General features: G+C 36.6%; 1 protein-coding gene across 2 annotated transcripts in view; it reads left to right on the forward strand.

The window, feature by feature from the left end:
• The window catches only part of CENPC (centromere protein C), an 84,656-nt gene that overhangs the window by 18,250 nt on the left and 46,366 nt on the right, over window positions 1–20,040 (forward strand). For both annotated transcript variants that reach the window (XM_060108983.1, XM_060108984.1), the window contains exons 5-8: window positions 2,647–2,752; window positions 7,624–7,906; window positions 9,160–9,375; window positions 13,150–13,760. In XM_060108983.1, coding sequence (XP_059964966.1) covers window positions 2,647–2,752; window positions 7,624–7,906; window positions 9,160–9,375; window positions 13,150–13,760 — 1,216 coding nt within the window. The remainder of the gene's footprint in view (window positions 1–2,646; window positions 2,753–7,623; window positions 7,907–9,159; window positions 9,376–13,149; window positions 13,761–20,040) is intronic.

Below are 20,040 nucleotides of genomic sequence, written 5' to 3' on the forward strand. Positions count from 1 at the left end.
GGGACCTTAAGTTTAGGGGTTTTGGCCTGGGACCCCAGCAGACTATCTAGGGGCCGAGAGGTTGGGGGAAACTCTGGCCACATTCCCCTCTGATTCTCCAATCCCCTGAAGGTCTCTCCCTGTCCCGCCAAACCCTTCACCATGGGTGGGCCCCTCCTGAGCATGGGAACTCCTCCCCTCCCCCAGCCACCCCTCAGGGCACTGGTCCCAACCAACCTCTACTTTCCCTCCCGCATGTCCTACCGGGTCACTTGGGGGTTCTTCCTGTCCCATAGGTGTCTGAGGTCCCCCACTAGTGCCTTGTAGGTGCTCTAGCTATGTGGAGACATGAATTCCATGTCCTCCTACTCCGCCATCTTGACTCTGCTCCCCCCCCATACATCCTTTAACAACTCTTTTGTTTGCAGGCCCTACCTGGAGCCCCTCTTTTAGAGGTGCATTGTACCTTGAAAAATTGAACTTACGGGTTTCTCCTTAAACATAAATCTGTCTGCTTCTGGGCTTACTTCATTGTTAGCATGTTTCTGGTCTTTCTGGGCTGCTTAGTTGGTACTGGTCTGCTTTCCAACCTAAAGAAGTTTATTGATGTCTCTCATCTACTCCCTTCTCTTTCTCTTCATCCTTCTGGGTTTATACATTTAAAACAATCCTTAGTGGGACTTCCCTGGTGATGCATTGCTTAAGAATGTACCTGCCAATGCAGGGGACACGAGTTTGATCCCTGGTCTGGGAAGATCCCACATGCCGTGGAGCAACTAAGCCTGTGCGCCACAGCTACTGAACCTGCACTCTAGATCCCACGAGCCACAACTACTGAGCCCATGTGCCACAACTACTGAAGCCTGTGCGCCTAGAGCCCGTGCTCCGCAACAGGAGAACCACTTCAATGAGAAGCCTGCACTCTGCAACGAAGAGTAGCCCCCGCTCACCACAACTAGAGAAAGCCTGCGCACAGCAACAAAGACCCAATGCAGACAAAAATAAATAAATAAATAAAATAAATTAAAAAAAAAAAGAATGCATTAAAAAAATCCTTGGTGAGGTTTCAAAAGGGAGTAGAATATAATGAAAACTTGCTTTTGTTACTTTATGTAATTGAGTTCCATAGTGTATCCGCTGAACTAGCAGTGTAGTGGCTCCATTATTTACATATTTCCCTATTGGTAGATTTTTAGATTTTTTTCCCTCTATTCATTATAATAATGATGTAGTGAACACCTTTGTCTATGCCTCCTTGTTTACATTTGTAAACTGAATTTCTCTAGGATATGTACTTTTGAAACGAAATTGTTAAGTATTGTCAATTTTTTCTTCAGAATAGTCTATTAGTTTACTTTCCCACCTGTAATGTGTAAATGAGATTTCTCTTTTCTAGAATTAAAAAATTTACAACTTGATATATTTCAAATTTTCAAAAGAAAGCATGTTATGTACATAAGGTATTAAAAATAACATAAATGAACATCCACGTGCCCATTTCTCAATGTCAGAAATACCAGTACCTTTGAAGCACCTATGTGCCCCTTTGTGATCTTATTCTTTTGCCTCTCCTCCCTGCACAGAGGTAACCACTGTTTTGAATTTCATGTTCATCATTCCCATCTTTGCTTTATAGCTTTACCACACGTGGGTGTGTGCTGACATTTGTGTCAATATTTCTTTCACTACTTGAGACAGGTCCTACTACCATTCACATGCTGGGTGCTTCACTAGATAGAACTCATGAGACTCCACTTGTAGTTAGTTGTACTCATGACTGAGATTTGTTATAAGCATATAGTCAGGATACACAGCCAGATCAGTAAGAGAAAAGTACGTTATCAGGCAGAGTATGGTGGAATCCATGTCAGGCTCTCCAAAGGGGCCACACAGAGTGCACTCTTTGCATCCAGCAGTAAAATGCTATAAAACATGTACAGTCTTTCTGCCCTGGGAAGCCTTTTGAAATTTAGCCTGTTTTTATTGGGAGCTGGTTATATTGGTACGCTCTGCCCACCAAAATTCTGTATTCTCTGAAGGAAAGAAGGAAGGTGTTCACCATAAATCACATTGTTTATACAAACAGTCTAGGCAGGCTGGCATAGCAGGTTCCAGTTGGTAATGGAGGAGACATTTTGAAAGCCAAGACTCTGTGTGCCAGCCAAGGGCTAGTCCTGTAAGCAGGTTTTTAAGTGATCAGGCCTGGTGCATTAACTCTTTCCTGCATAGAGTGAATCTCTAAATACTATATATATTTAGTGTTTTACATGTTTTTGCATCTATTCTGAACTTAACGTAAATGAGATTATATACTTGTGTGACTTGCTTTTTTTGTTTAACATAATCATTCATATATGCTGTAGTTTATTCCTTTCACTGTTGTATTTGTGATATTGTGATATATGACTATACGGTAATTTATTTATCCAATCTTCTGGCAGAATAGGTTTTTAAAAGCTGTTCAGAGCAACATTGTTTCTGTGATAGGTTATATGAAATTTCAGCTTTTCTAGATAATATGAAATTGGTTTCTAAGGATTTAAGTATGCAACTTTACCAGCTGGTTTATTGTTTTTAAAAATACTTTTTTTTTTCAATTTAAGAACAAACGTGTTTAATCAAAATTGGTAATTTAATAGAATAGATCTAATGTTGTATCTCTTTTAGACTCAGTGCCAGAAATCACATCCAAAGTCAGGTACCGTTTCTTCAAGAAAGAAAGAAGCCCCTCTGCAGTTAGTTGTGGAATCAAGTGAAACTGTCAACAAATCAGGTTGGTAGCATCCCCATGGGTGATATTTGCCTAGATATATTTAAAGAGTTAGGGGCTTCCCTGGTGGCGCAGTGGTTGAGAGTCCGCCTGCTGATGCAGGGGACACGGGTTCGTGCCCCGGTCCGGGAAGATCCCACAAGCTGCGGAGTGGCTGGGCCAGTGAGCCATGGCCACTGAGCCTGCGCATCTGGAGCCTGTGCTACACAACGCAAGAGGCCACAACAGTGAGAGGCCTGCGTACCGCAAAAAAAAAAAAAAAAAAAAAAGTTAGAAATGCTGAAGGTAGCACATATGTCAGCTTGAGTGACAAGGTCAGGGTCAGCCTAGGCAGAATTGTGAAATGGATGAAGTTGTTTCTGAGTCCCTCTCAAGTCCACTGTCAGTGTATTTAAAAAAAAAAAACAAAAAAACAAAAAAAACCATGAGTAAGTTTTTTTTTTATTTTATTGAAATATAGTTGATTTACAATGTTGTGTTTAATTTCTGCTGCACAGCAGAGTGACTCAGTTATACATATATATTCTTTTCCATTATGGTTTATCATAGGATATTGAATATAGTTCCCTGTGCTATATAGTAGGACCTTGTTGTTTATCCATCCTATATATAATAGTTTGCATCTGCTAATCCCAAGCTCTCAATTCTTCCCTCCCCACTCCCCCTCGGCAACCACAAGTGTGTTCTTTATATCTGTGAGTTCATTTTTGTTTCATAGATATGTTCATTTGTGTTGTATTTTCAATTCCACATATAAGTGATATATGTTATTTGTCTTTCTGACTTACTTCACTTAGTCTGATAATCTCTAGGTCTATCCATGTGGCTGCAAGTGGCATTACTTCTTTCTTTTTAATGGCTGAGTAATATTCCGTTGTATATATGTGCCACATCTTTATCCATTCATCCAACAGTGGACATTTAGGTTGTTTCCATGTCTTGGCTATTGTAAATAGTGCTGCTATGAACATAGGGGTGCATGTATCTTTTCGAATTATCGTTTTGTCTGGGTATATGACCAGGAGTGGGATCGCTGGATCATTTGGCAACTTTATTTTTAGTTTTTTTTTTTTTTTTTTTTTTTTTTTTTTGTGGTACGTGGGCCTCTCACTGTTGTGGCCTCTCCTGTTGTGGAGCACAGGCTCCAGACACGCAGGCTCAGTGGCCATGGCTCATGGGCCCAGCTGCCCTGCGGCATGTGGGATCCTCCCGGACCAGGGCACAAACCTGTGTCCCCTGCATTGGCAGGTGGACTCTCAACCACTGCGCCACCAGGAAAACCCTATTTTTAGTTTTTTGAGGAACCTTCATACTGTTTTCTATAGTGGCTGCACCAATTTACATTCTTACCAACAGTGTAAGAGGGTTCCCTTTTCTCCTCACCCTCTCCAGCATTTATTATTTGTAGACTTTTTAATGATGGCCATTCCGACCGGTGTGAGGTGGTACCTCATTGTTGTTTTGATTTGCAGAATAATAAGTTTTATCTGATTATTATGTGGTTTTTTGTTTTAGTGATAGGAGCGTTGTTAATAGGATGTCGTAAGAGACATTAACTAAGAATTATTATAGGGACCATAGCTTTAAGAGTTTTCAAATAGATTTTTCTTTTTTCTTTTCTTTTCTTCTTTTTTAAAAAAAAATATTTATGATCTCATACAGTTTCTGTGGGTCAGGAATTCAGAAGCAACTTAGTTAGGTGGTGCTGGCTTGTAATCTCATGAGGTGGTAGTCAAGATGATGGCCAGGGTTGCAGTCATCTGAAGGCTTGACTGGGGCTAAGGATGTATTTCCAAGATGACACTTATGTGGGTCTGTTTGCTGGCAGGAAGCCTTAATTTCCTCCCATGTGGGCCTCTCCATGGACTCCTTGAGCATTTTTTTTTTTAAACTAAGGTATAATTTACATAATACTAGTTTCAGGAATACAACATAATGATTTGATATTTGAATATATGTGGTCAGTGTTCTTCTTCTCTTTGTTGCATTTTGTTGCATTTCCTTCAGTCATTTATATGTGCTGCCAGTTTTTAAAGTTTTATTTGCATCTTTTAAATTAGAAAAGTCCTTCATTTGAGGTGAGTCAAAGATTTAAAAGAAAAAGCTACTAATCATTACTCCCCTCATCCTGCTGAGGTAGCCTTAAATCCTTCCATATCTTCATTGGTGCTCCTGAACGAACACATATATAAACGTGTGTGTGTGTGCACGCATGCTTTCAGAAGAGGCTTTTACAATTTCCTTTTATACCAGTAATGTAAGAAAGTACCTTTCACCTGATAGAGTATTTACTATTCTATTGAACTTTTTGCCAATTTGATCAGTATTAAATGATCTCAGTGTTACTTTAGTGATTACCACTGAGTTTGAACACCTTTTCATAAGTTTACTGGCTATTTGAAATACCTTTTTATCTTTTCATATCCTTTGGCCATTTGTTTTTTCTAGTTTATGAGAGATCTTTAAATTGAGTATCTGTAACTGTTTATCTGTAATTTGTATAATTTATCTGTTATTTATCAGATATTTTTCCAAATGATCCCTAGACTATTACAGATTTTGGTTATAGTATCTTATATGATGGATAACATTTTTTATTTTAATTGTCAAATGTGAAGTGTGTGTTTTTTTTTTTTTCAATAGCTTTTGAGTTATGGTCAGTTGTGCTAGTTCCTTTTATTAATTACATAATCCATTCTCATATGAATGTGCTACTTTTATCATGTATTAAGTCTCATATATCATTCAATATACTTTTTTTTTTTTTTTTTTTTTTTTGCGGTACGCGGGCCTCTCACTGTTGTGGCCTCTCCCGTTGCGGAGCACAGGCTCTGGCTGCGCAGGCTCAGCGGCCATGGCTCACGGGCCCAGCTGCTCCGCGGCATGTGGGATCCTCCCGGACCGGGACACGATCCCGTGTCCCCTGCATCGGCAGTCGGACTCTCAACCACTGCGCCACCAGGGAAGCCCCGTTAAGACATTTTTATGGTGGTTGCTTTAAATAAATTCTTGTTAAATAATTGCAGCATCTGATTCATCTTGTCCATTTGCATCCATTGATCGTATTTTCTTCTTCAGATTGTGTTTTTTCTTTTTTTTAAATTTTTATCATGATGAATCATTTTGATTGTATCCTCAACATTTTGGTTATTATGTTAAGGGACTCTTCATTGTATTTCAGTCATTTGTTATAGTTGCCCTGTTTTGGTTTAATGTGAAGGCTCTTGCCTATTTTTGTGGAGTTTATTTCCAATGACGTTTAAGTGTTTAGAGTTCTAGCAGTGGTATTTTGGTTTGTTTCATTTTCTGATGCTACAGGGGATTCACCACATTATCCGTTGTTGCTTAAGGCTTGAGGTTCCTAGCAAATATACCTTCTTTCAGCTTTCAGAGTTCTGTTATTATTGTTGGTTTAAGTTGTACTTAAAGGGAGAAGCAGGAAAAAGTGAGTCTATGTAATTTTGTTCCAGAACCAAAAGCCATTTTGGCTTATTTTAAATTTTTAATCTTTTCTTTTTGAGAGTATGAATCAGTATGAGTACTACCCAGCCATTCTACTTTTTCTTTGATATTTGAAGGTTAAGGGTTAAGAGAATATATATTTCTCTTTATATAGCTATAAAGATATATATGTCTAATATATATTCTCTTTGTATAGGTATCAAGATGTATGTGTATATAAATATTCTCCTTATATATACATATATAGATATATTTTATATATCTATATATGTATCTGTTCTATATGTATATGTGTATGTATATGTATAAAAATGTGCTCATCTTGCTGCCCTAGTTTACCCAACTCTTAACCTAAAGATTGAATCTCATAATTTTTCTAGGATTACCTGTTACTTATTTTAGCTATGTAAAGATTTATTTAAATCTTTAAAAGAATTTTTATTTTATTGTGGTAAGAACATTTTATTTATTTATTTTTTAATTTTATTTATTTTTGGCTGCATTGGGTCTTTGTTGCTGCGCATGGGCTTTCTCTAGTTGCGGCAGGCGGGGGCTACTCTTCATTGCAGTGTGCTCATTGCAGTGGCTTCTCTTGTTGCAGAGCATGGGCTCTAGGCACGTGGGCTTCAGTAGTTGCAACACATTGGTTCAGTAGTTGTGGTGCATGGGCCCTAGAGCGCACAGGCTTCAGTAGTTGCGGCACGCAGGCTCAGGAGTTGTGGCACATGGCCTCAGGAGTTGTGGCTCGTGGGCTCTAGAGTGCAGGCTCAGTAGTTGTGGCGCATGGGCTTAGTTGCTCTGCGGCATGTGGGATCTTCCTAGACCAAGGCTCGAACCCGTGTTCCCTGCATTGGCAGGTGGACTCTTAACCACTTCACCACCTGGGAAGTCCCAGTAAGAACATTTTTACATGAGATCTTCCCTCTCAACAGATTTTTAAGTGTACAATAGAGTATTGTTATGTATAGGCACAATGTACTCTAGATCTCTAAAACTTATTTATCTTGTATAACTGAAACTTTACACCTGTTAATTAACAACTCCGAATTTCTCCCTTCTCCCAGTTCCTGGCAACCATTATTCAAATCTCTCCTTCTCTGAGTTTAACTATATTCAAATCTTGAATAAATTTACTATATCAATAAAACTGTGAGTTTTCTATGTTTGAGGATTTTATTCATTTTAGAACTGTGGAGCATGGACCAAATACACCTTTCAGTTTATTAATTTCATAAATTAGAACTCTTAAAGTACTTGTGTATTTTAATCCTTGATCTTTGATTATAAACTTAATGACCTGTGAGTCTTCTGGAAACTTTCTAATTAAATTACTGCTGTATTTTAAAAAGCACATTTTGTTCTAGTATTATTATTTAAAGAGTTTTTAATACCTTCATGTAATTTTCTTCTAGTTCAGGCCCATGAGTTTCATCAGGAAATTTTGGAAACTGATGTTCATTCTAACAATACATCTGACTCGAGAAAAATGTCAAGTAAAAAACTAAAAGATCATCACAATGAAGCTGATGAGGAATTTTACTTATCTATTGGCTTACCTTCTGATCTGGATGCAAAAGCATCTTTATTGAAAAAGACTATTCCATCTGTTGCCCAAAAGAGAGAGACCTATACTTCTGAAAATTCAGTAAATATGCTGCCTTCAAGTACAGAGATTTCTCATAAAACCAAAAAAAGGTGAATTTTTGTTTATTTAAATGATATTAATCTTACTGTATTTTATCTTTTATGTTAAAAAGTGGGTAATTTAGTCTTTTAGGTATTTTATAGTAAGTATTGAGGAATATTAACATGTTTTGAGAAAAACATAACATACATTCAGTATATATTCAGTTTATATTTAATATGGAAGGCCTTAAAGTGTTCTTCAGAGAAGTTTGGGGGTAAACTTTTCTATGGTCTATGGAAAAGCATGTTTTTTTTTTCTTTTTTCTTTTCTTTAAGATTTTTATTTTAAAATACTGTAGACATACAGAAGATAACACAATAGGCACTCACATATTCAGATTTGACATATGTGAATATTTTGTTATATTCAGATCTTTCTCTTTTTAAAAAAATATTTTTTATTGAAGTATAGTTGAATACAATGTTGCATTAATTACTGCTGTACAGCATAGTGACTCAGTTATACATATATATACATTCTTTTTCATATTCTTTTCCTTTATTGTTTATCACAGGATGTGTTTTTTTTCCTGATAAGTTTTCTATAACTTCCTAAGAGAAACAATTTGTATTTTCTCTATGTTATTTCTAATTATAAGGGTAGGTATATATCAGGTCATCTGAGGGTAGCAAAGAGTAAGTTTTGTTGAGGATGAGTTGCGGTAAACCCACATCCATTTCTTGGGGCTTTCCCTTTGACCTTTAAGAAGCAAAATAGATTGTTCAAGGTCCTTTGCTATTGGGAACCTCTGCCATGAGTGTAATATCTTTCTAGGGTCTTGTGTGATTCTTGGAGCTGAGGAGTTAAGTACATTCTAAGATTTTGCTATTCACAGTGTGATCTGCAGCTCAGGATCGAGAGCAGTGGCATTATCTGGAAGCCTGTTAGAAATATAGAATCTCAAACCCTATGCTAGACCTACTGAATCAGAATCTACATTTTAGTAAGATTCTCCAGATGGTTCAAATTCATATTAAATGTTTGAGAACTAGTGTTCTAAGCTACACATTTCCTTGTTATATGATTTAGCCATTCTTTTTCTCTCTTATTTTTTTCTATCAACAAATACAAAATTTAATTTTTCTGAGCAATTTCTTGTGTATGTTGTGTAAGAGAAACACATCAGCATTTATAATTTTTAAATAAAGGCCCACTGGAAAATTTTGTAAGCAGTTGTATTGTCACTGTAAGGGAGTTCAGGAATACTTATAACTCAACAAATGGTGGGAACATTCATCATGTCTTCCTTTTAACCTTTTAGGTTAAACTTTGAAGATAAAGATGATTTGAATAAAGTAGAAGTAATGAATAAAGTATCAGAAATAGAGGATAAAGTATCAGAAGGACCACAAGAGAAGAAACAGTTAGGAACATCTCAAAAAAGAATACAAGATTCAGAATGTGAAGATCAACCACAAGCTAGAAAGAGTTTTTCAACATTGTTTTTAGAAACTGTAAAAAGAAAAAGTGAATCCAGGTGAGTTATTAAGAAATGGTCCACATTTTTCTTTCACATTCTTTGAATAGTATCTAAGGATTCTTAGTGATATTTAACTAGAAGTTAATCTTAATTGACACAATTTTTAATTGAAATTATGTCTAACCCATAAGGAGAGAGTAGTTTCTTACCAGTAAATTAATCCCAAAGCCATCATTTAAGGGATATTAAATTAGATGTGAAAGAAAAGTTTATTCAGCTTTCATTGCTTCTGTTCATCAGCACTTTCTAGTATGTATGAGATCAAAGAATAAAGACAGTATTTAGAAATAAAATTATGTCAGGGTGCCTGTATTCCACTGTTAAGTGTTTTAAATATTTTTTCTATTTCTTTTTTTTTTTTTTTTTTTTAGTTTCTGCTTTATAACAAAGTGACTCAGTCATACATATATATCTGTTCCCCCATCCCTTCCCTCTTTCTATTTCTTTTGATTGTGTTAGTAAAAGGATAGTCCTAAAATAAGTTTTAATCTGTTTTTGCCTACTTAAAAACCTTTGGTGGTTCTACAATATCCATACAGTGATTCTTAACTGGCTGCACATTAGAGTTAACTAGAAATAATAGCAGCTAGGGTTGAGAACCACTGGTCTATAGAATAAACTTGAGATCTGTCAGCTGGTATTTAAGGCTTTCACTGTCACTAGTGAACTGTTTCTACCAACTTGTCATACATATTTGCAGTTGTCCTGGCTTTGGCACGCCTTTTCCCCTTGTCGTATGCCAATTTATATTTTATTCTAAGGTCCTTCTGATTTTTTCCAAGTCCCACTCCAGTGTTTTTTAAAATAGTTCTTGCCTTGTATTATAGTTTAGCTATTTTGTATATCTTTCTTAGTAGGTTAAGACATAAGCCCTTCTTTCCAGGAGTTTAGTTTCTTTTGTGTTTTCTGTGAGATCTATCAGAATGCTAGTGAATATATTAGGAAGGTTTTATAAAAAACATTGAATGAATGAAATTCCTCTTTGGTTCAGTCTGTGTTCCTTAGTTGACTCCTCCCTCCCCCCACCCCTCCAGTCTTCCTCCCTCTCCCCCAGCCTTTGTGTGTATATATATATATATATATATATATATATATATATATATATATACATATATACAGTATATATATATACATATGTATATATGTGGCCTCTTTTATCCCTTGTATGGATGTTGCCCCATAATCTGATAGAAATACGTTATACTTAGAGGCTAATTATATCTATGTCCAAAAAAGTAATTAAGTATTCTTTAATATGCTGGGTTTTTTTTTTAGTAAACTAGTGAGTAAAGTGTATGTTTAATTGCTGTAGCCAGATGTAACTACTCACTATTACTTGTGCTTTCCTGCTCCTTTTCTATGCTCATGCTCTTCCTTATGATTGTCTTTCTTGTATTTCCTCATGACCAAATCATATCCATTCTTCAAGATCCAACTCAAATGCCACAGAGTCTTTCTTGATTTTTTCCACCTAGCCAGAAGTCATCTTTCTCTATTCTCAATTTTAATAGTGTTGTCTAGTCCATTTGAGCTGCTAAACAGACCATCACAGTCTGGGTGGCTTACAAACAACAGAAATTTACATTTCACAGTGCTGGAGGCTGGGAAGTCCAAGATCAAGGCTCAGGTAGATTCACTGTCTGGTGAGGCTTGCTTCCTGGTTCATGGATGTCTGTCTTATTGCTATAACCTCAAATGGTAGAAGGTAGTGAGGGGGCTTTCTGGGGTCTCTTTATTTATTTATTTATTTATTTTTTCTTTTTGCGGTATGTGGGCCTCTCACTGTTGTGGCCTCTCCCGTTGCGGAGCACAGGCTCCGGATGCGCAGGCCCAGCGGCCATGGCTCACGGGCCCAGCCGCTCCGCGGCATATGGGATCCTCCCAGACCGGGGCACGAACCCGTATCCCCTGCATCGGCAGGCGGACTCTTAACCACTGCGCCACCAGGGAGGCCCTGGGGTCTCTTTTATAAAGATACTAATTCATTTATGAGCCATTCCACCCTAATGACCTAATCACTTCCTAAAGTCCCCACCCTCAAATACCATCATACTGGGGATTAGGTTTCAATTTATGAATTTTTGAAGGGTGTAAACATTTGATCTATAGTAAGTGTCAAAGTTGTTTCCTAAGGATATCTTTGGTTTGAATAACCTTGAAGTTATGGAAGTCTCTTGAATAGAGGAGTGGATTTAGAGAGTTCTTGTTGGCTGGTTTGGGAAGGCTTTATTTTTAAATACTTAGCATTACTTCTTTAATATATAGAATTAATAGATATTACAGATAACATACAATAAAGCAAATTAAACATTTATATCAGAGTGGCTTTTTCTTTAAGTGCTGAAAAATAATATTTCTGTTTAAACATGGTCTTCTATTTATATATTATGTGGTCTATTTATAGTGACTTTGCTTTTTTATTAGATTTTCTAGAGTTTTCTAATTATATAAACTTGTAAGAGTCTACCTATTAGAAGACAGTATATTTCTTAGCATATATGTGTATAAATTTTTTACATTATAAGATTTATCAGGGGTTTGAGATTAGAGAAGTAGAGAAGGCATTTTCATTTTATAATCTTTTTTTATATCTTAAAAATGAGAAAAAAACTAGACATGATAATCCAGTTCTTCCATTCTTCCTTTTCTTCTACTGTGTATAAAAATAGTTAAGCATCCTTACTCAAGTGAAAGAGGCAGAAACAGGAGTGTATATGCTGGCTTTGGAATTTGGATGTTTACCCTAGGTGTTTATTTTTGCATATTCACTCCAATATGTGGTTTGCTCAAGGCTGTTGTCATAAAAAGGAGGGAAGTGCAAAATGACTCCATCAGATTACCATCTTTTGAATAATTCCATCCTTCTTTAGAAAACTTTTCCAACTAATTGGAAGAGATGCTGTGTAATCCCAGTGTGCTTACCTTTCTAGATACACTTCATTTATTTCTATACTCTGATTACAGTATTAAAACACATATGAAAATGTGTGAATTATCCAACTTGGAGTGAAGTTTTACATAATATAATTTAGCCTGTAATTTTGTTGTGTTTTCTTAGACTATTAGACTAGAAGGTATCTCAGAAATAATCTTGTTTTGGATGTTAAGGGATTCAGGCCCCAAGAGACATCTATATAAACAAAATTTAATATAACATTATATATAATGCATGCATTTTTGTACTATAAGTCAATGTATCTGGGCTATATTTATACATCTCTGGGTTTTATCTGTTTAATGTATGTAATGAATGGAGGAATGCCAAATTAGTTGATACAGTAGAGATTCCTTCCAGCTCTAAATTTCTGTGATCCCATTAGGGTAATAAATGAGTATGCTCAGATATTATAGAAATGTAAAAGGAGGGAAGAATTTTTTAAAAAAACTATTTAGTTACTTATTTATATTTGGCTGCGTTGGGTCTTAGTTGCGGCACACAGAGTCTTTCGTTGTGGCGCATGGGCTCATTGTGGTGCATGGGCTTCTCTCTAGTTGTGGCATGCGGGCTCAGTAGTTGCAGCACATGGCCTCAGTAGTTGTGGCGTACAGGCTTAGTTGCCCCATGGCATGTGAGATCTTAGTTTCCTGACCAGGGATCGAACCCACATCCCCTGCGTTGAAAGGCGGATCCTTAACCAGTGGACCACCAGGGAAGTCCCAGGAAGGATTTTAATGGGGAAGGAAAAATTGAGGAGACATGTGAACTGCTCTTTAAAGCAAGGTAAAAGCTTTACTTTTTGAGCTATTATTTATTGTAACATTCTGTTTTAGTTCTGTTGTTAGGCATATAGCAACTGCTCCACCTCATTTATCTCCTGCAAATAACATGAAGTTATTAGAAGATGAATTTATAATTGATGAATCAGATAAAAGTTTTGCCAATCAACCATGGATTACTATACCAAGAAAGACTGGGCCTCTGAAACAATGCACAGTATCTCCTGCTGAGAGCACTGTACTCCTTCAAAGGAAGAAGTCAAGAGAAAAACATGACAGTGTATCATCTACAGGTTTGAAAAGTGGCAAACATCCTGGTAAAGCTCACCCAGTAGAGAAATCTCAGTCTTCTGAACAAAAAATACTCGGTGGGAGTTGTGCTTTGACAGATGAAATGGAAAATAATTGTAAATCTTCAAAATATGAAATGTATTCTGAGAATGCAAAAAAATCATCTGGAAACAAAAGGACTATAAAACAAAAACGGGGAACAAAATTTAAGGCCAGTGTAGTTGAAGAACAAGTTGACATGGAACAATCTAAAGGTAGAAATATAAATATATCACATATTGCCCAAGACAGGTTACAAAGAAATTCAGACCGAAATATGGACGAGGGTGAAGAGATAAGTGTTCACACTTCCAAAAAACAGTTGCTACCTCTGGGTAAGTATTTATATGTATAAATACTTATAATGTGAGTATTTATATGTAATGTAAAGTGGTAGAATATTATTCTACCACTTTGTGTTTTTGTGATACTCCTATTTAGCTTTGGGAAGTAGGCAAAGTAAACTTAAATCTATACAGAGCCTCAAAAGCCTACAAACTCTTTTCTAGAATCTCTTTATTTTACATATAATTCAACTCCAGGTCACTTGACTTTTGTGTAGCTTCTAAAACGGCAGCATATATAAAGGGAAAAGTAAAAGGTAAAGGCTTAGTAAACCAGGTGGTTACCATAACACAAATAAGACAGCATCATATATTCTTGAGGTTTATTAAAATATAAATTGGGAAAAAATTAAGCTAGTGGGGCTAGTTCTTGTAGATAAAAATTAATACTCTTCTATTCCATTATTTACTCATTATTTATTTATTATCCAAACTGGGACATTTGAGAATGGGAGAGGATGTCAGGACAGTAAACATAAACTGGGATTGTCCTGTCAAACCAAATATGTCAAACCAAAATATGGCCACTCTTCTTATGTCATCACTGTATAGTGATTGAGATTTGTAATGGTGACACTATCATGAAGAAAAGATCGATTTGTGCTTTTTGTATCACTTTTTTTTATTGAAGTATAGTTGTGTTTCAGATGTACAGCAAAGTGAATCAGTTATACACGCGCACACACACACACACACACACACACACATATATTCTTTTTCATGTTCTTTTCCGTTATAGGTTATTACAAAATTTTGAGTATAGTTCCCTGTGCTATATAATAGGTACTTGTTGGTTATCTATTTCATATATAATAGTGTGTATATGTTAATTCCAAACTCCTAATTTATCTGCCGTTCCCCCCACCTTTCCCCTTTGGTAACCATAAGTTTGTTTTGTATGTCTGTGAGTCTATTTCTGTTTTGAAAATAAGTTCATTTGTATCTTTTTTTTTTGTTGTTTGGTAGATCCACATATAAGGGACATTATATGATATTTGTCTTTGGCTTAGTTTGCTTAGTATGATAATCTCTAGGTCCATCCATGTTGCTGCAAATGGCATTGTTTCATTCTTTTTTTATGGCTGAGTAATATTCCATAGTGTATGTGTATATGTATATGTGTGTGTGTGTGTGTGTGTGTATACACACATATATTATACATTACACCTTCTTTATCCATTCATCTGTGGATGGACATTTAGGTTGCTTCCATGTCTTGGCTATAGTAAATAGTGCTGTAGTGAACATTGGGGTGCATGTATCTTTTCCAATTACGATTTTCTCTGGATATATGTCCAAGAGTGGGATTGCAGATCATATGGTAATGCTATCTTTAGTTTTTTTTTTTTTAACATCTTTATTGGAGTATAATTGCTGTCTTTAGTCTTTTAAGGAACTTCCATACTGTACTCCACAGTGGCTGCACCAATTTACATTCCCACCAACAGGGTAGGGAGGGTTCCTTTTCCTCCATACCCTCTCCAGCATTTGCTATTTGTAGACTTTTTGATGATGGCCATTCAGACTGGTGCGAGGTGATACCTCGTAGTTTTGATTTGCATTTCTCTAATAATTTACAGTGTTGAACATCTTTTCATGTGCCTCTTGGCCATCTGTATGTCTTCCTTGGAGAAACGTCTGTTTAGATCTTCTGCCCATTTTTTTTTTTTTTTTTTTTTGCTGTACGCGGGCCTCTCACTGCTGTGGCCTCTCCCGTTGCGGAGCACAGGCTCCGGACACACAGGCTCCGCGGCCATGGCTCGCGGGCCCAGCCGCTCCGCGGCATGTGGGATCTTCCGGGATCGGGGCACGAACCCGTGTCCCCTGCATCGGCAGGCGGACTCTCAACCACTGCGCCACCAGGGAAGCCCTTCTGCCCATTTTTTGATTGAAATTGTTTGTTTTTTTGATACTGAGCTTCATGAAGTGTTTGTATATTTTGGAGATTAATCTCTTGTTGGTTGCTTCGTTTCCAACCAAATATTTCCAATGGGGAAATATTTTCTCCCATTTTTGGGTTGTCTTTTTGTTTTGTTTATGGTTTCCTTTACTGTGCAAAAGCTTTTAAGTTTAATTAGGTCCTATTTGTTTATTTTTGTTTTTATTTTCATTACTCTAGGAGGTGGATCCAAAAAGATATTGCTGTGATTTATGTCAAAGAGTGTCCTGCCTATGTTTTCCTCTAGGAGTTTCATAGTATCCAGTCTTAAATTTAGGTCTGTAATCCATTTGAGTTTATTTTTGTGTATAGTGTTAAAGAATGAAATTAGAACATTCTCTATCTGTGGCTGACAAGTTTTCCCAGCACCACTTATTGAAGAGATTGTCTTTTCTCTATTGTGTATTCTTGCCTCCTTTGTATTGTTTTGCAGTACGCGGGCTTCTCACTGCTCTGGCCTCTCCCGTTGCGGAGCACAGGCTCCAGACGCGCAGGCTCAGCGGCCATGGCTCACGGGCCTAGCCGCTCTGCGGCATGTGAGATCTTCCTGGACCGGGGTACGAAACCATGTCCCCTGCATCGGCAGGCGGACTCTCAACCACTGCGCCACCAGGGAAGCCCCCTAGCCTCCTTTGTAAAATTAATTGGCCATAGGTGCGTGGGTTTATTTCTGGGATTTTTATCATGTTCCATTGATCTGTATGTCTGTTTTTGTTCCAGTATCATACTGTTTTGATTACTGTAGCTTTGTAGTATAGTCTGAAGTCCAGGAGCCTGATTCTTCCAGCTCTGTTTTTCTTTCTGAAGGTTGCTTTGGCTATTCGGGGTCTTCTGTGTTTCCATACAAATTGTAAAATTTTTTGTTCTGGTTCTGTGAAAAATGCCATTGGTAATTTGATAGGGATTGCATTGACTCTGTAGATTGCCTTGGGTAAGATAGTCATTTTGACGATACTGATTCTTCCAATCCAAAAACATGGTATATCTTTCCATCTGTTTTGTCATCTTTGATTTCTTTCATCAGCATCTTAAAGTTTTTGGAGTACAGGTCTTCTGCCTCCTTAGGTGGTTTATTCCTAGGTATTTTATTCTTTTTGATGCAATGGTAAATGGGATAGTTTCCTTAATTTCTCTTTCTGAACTTTTGTTGTTAATGTATAGAAATGCAACAGATTTGTGTTTTAATTTTGTATTCTGCAACTTTACTGAATTCATTGATGAGCTCTAGTAGTTTTCTGGTAACATCTTTAGGATTTTCTATATATAGTATCATGTCATCTGCAGACAGTGACAGTTTTCTTTCTTTCTTTCCAATTTGGATTCCTTTTATTTCTTTTTGTTTCCTGATTGCTGTGGCTAAGACTTCCAAAACTATGTTGAATAAAAGTGGTGAGAATTGGCATCCTTGTCTCGTTCCTGATTTTAGAGGAAGTGCTTTCAGCTTTTCACTGTTGAGTATGATGTTGGCTGTGGGTTTGTCATATATGGCCTTTGTTATATTGAGGAATGTTCCCTCTATGCCCACTTTCTGGAGAGTTTTTATCATAAATGTGTGTTGAAGTATATCACTTTTTAAGTAATAGAAAAGGTATTTCTTACAGAAAGAATTTTCTCCAGAATAGTTAATGGAATAGAAAACACTTACCAAATGTAATTGCACTTCATGTGTGCATAATATAATTTAATCCTTCTCGACAATCCTATATGGTAGGAGATAACACTCAAAAGAAGTTAAATATTGGTCCAGGGTCTGTCCCAACATAGAGCCCATATTTTCTCAGCTGTATCAAAAAGTTTTGAAATAAGTGAAAACGTTTTTGATGTTCAAATGGAAAAACTGTTATTTAATGGGGAAATTTTCTTGACCAAAAATGTTTTTGCACCTGAAGGTTCTAAATATACTATACTCGATTGTGGATATAGAGGGAAGAGAGAGTGTATTAAAGCACAATATTTAAGCTAGTTTTTAATTTTAAAAATTCCACTTTAATATAGTTACCACTCAGTTATTTTAGCTTTCTTTTTGTATAGTCTATAACACAGACTTTATATCACCTGAAATAATAGTTGTCAGACTTCAATTTTTGCCTGTATGTGCCTTTGCATATTTGAAAAATTCTGCTTAGAATAGAAGGAAAAGTGATCTATTTTGTGGCCCTCTTATAAATGTCAGACATGTACCACATCATTTTTATTGGAATTATTCTTTATTTTTTTGCTTATTTCAGTTTCTTGTTAGCAGTTGTTTATTTTAAGGAAATACAACATGGAGAATCTGACTAAACTGAAGGTGGTAGTTAACATTACAAGAAAGCATTTTTCTTACTAGTTCTTTAAGTAGAATATGAATTCACAGAATTTGAAGATACAAGATTTTGATTTATCTGTAATTTCTTAGGAAAAAACATTACATCAAGAAAGTGTACTTGAAAGATACTCTCTGAAATTATAAATGTTAAAAGACTTATTGAGTACTTGCTATATATTGTACACTAATCTTCATGTATATTAAATTTTTCTTATCTAGGTTCATTAGTGAATATAGCATTCTGTATTAATTTTCTTTTGCTCTCATAACAACTTACTACATACTTAGTGGCTTAAAACAACACACATTTATTATCTTACCGTTCTGTGAGTCAGGAGTCTGAAATGGATTTTATTGGGGCAAAATCCAGGTGTTGACACGGTTTTTTGTTCCTTTTTGGTGGTTCTAGGAGAGGATCTGTTTCCTTGCTTTTTCTACCTTCTTGAAATTGCCTATGTTCCTTAAATCATGGCTCCCCTTTTACATCCTCAAAACCTGCAATGCCAGCCTTTTTATTGTTTCAAATTTCTCTTGCCTCTCTTCCATCATCCCATCTCTCTCCCTCTTACCACAGCTTTTAGGGACACATGTCATTAGATTCGGCCAACCTGGATAATCCAGGATAATCTCACCATTTTAAGGTTTATAACCTTAATCATATCTCTAAAGTCTCTTGCCACGTAAGATAATATTTTCACAGATTTTGTGATTAGGGTGGGTGCATCTTTAGGAGGCTGTTATTCTGCCAACCATATCAGTTTTCAAAGACTAAAAATATCGAGATAATTTAATTCCAAAGATATTTTACTCTGAAGATAATTTTCCTTTAGTTCACAAGCACTTGACATACTCTCGTAATGCCTAAACTGATGACCTGGATTGAGCAAATTAACTTTTCTACTTTTGTTGTCTCACAGGCTTCTCAAGCTGAACATGCTGGGAACTAAATTCTTCCAAACTTCTTCCTCCTCTCATTTTCAGTATCTTCATAAATGGAGCCATAGTAAATCTATTAGCTCAAGAAAGAAATCTGATTCATCTTTAGCTCCTGTTTTCTTTACCTAGCAAACCATATAAAGTCAGTAAGTCTTTTGACTTCTTCCTAAGTAGCTTTCACATCTGTTATTTCTCTCCATTCCTCCTGCTACTCCCCTTAGCGAAACTAGAGTAATTTATTTCTTAGAGTATTGTAGCAGTTTATGCATATACCTTCTCACTTTTCACTTCCTCTCCAGATTCATCTCCTGGGTTGCTTTATAATGAAATTTTTCCAGTTCCATAAACAGACCACTTTCACAAGTGGACCTTTAAATATGCTCTTCCTTTTTTTTTTTTTTAATTAATTAATTTATTTATTTTTGGCTGCACTGAGTCTTCGTTGCTGTGCACGCACTTTCTCTAGTTGCGACGAGTGGGGGCTTCTCTTTTTTGCGGTGCGTGGGCTTCTCACTGCTGTGGCTTCTTGCTGCGGAGCATGGGCTCTAGGTGCATGGGCTTCAGTAGTTGTGGCTCGCAGGGTCTAGAGCGCAGGCTCAGTAGTCCTGGTGCATGGGCTTAGTTGCTCTGTGGCATGTGGGATCTTCCCGGACCAGGGCTCGAACCCGTGTCCCCTGCATTGGCAGGCGGATTCTTAACCACTGCGCCACCAGGGAAGCCCTCTTCCTTTTACTTAGAAAAATTTTCCTAAATATACTCTGGGTTCCTTACCAAGCTTTGTACTCAGTTTAAATATCACTTTCCTTGATAATTACCCCTCAACCTGGTATGTTCCTATATTTGCTCTGATAGCACTCTTCATTTTCAGACATATAATTACTTGCTGAATTTGTCTTGTATTCTAGAGTCTGGACTGAAAGCTCCATGAGAACAGGGACTATATCTGTCCTATTCCTAAAATAGTCCCCATATCATAGCCTTAGCATTTCTGTGGGTCACTGGAATATATTATCAACAGTGACAGAAGTATTACTCTATTTTGAATGAATACTTTTGCGGTGTTTATTTAAAAATGCCCACCTTCAGCA

Source organism: Mesoplodon densirostris, chromosome 1 (genome assembly GCF_025265405.1).
Source record: "Mesoplodon densirostris isolate mMesDen1 chromosome 1, mMesDen1 primary haplotype, whole genome shotgun sequence".
NCBI classification, from domain to species: domain Eukaryota; kingdom Metazoa; phylum Chordata; class Mammalia; order Artiodactyla; family Ziphiidae; genus Mesoplodon; species Mesoplodon densirostris.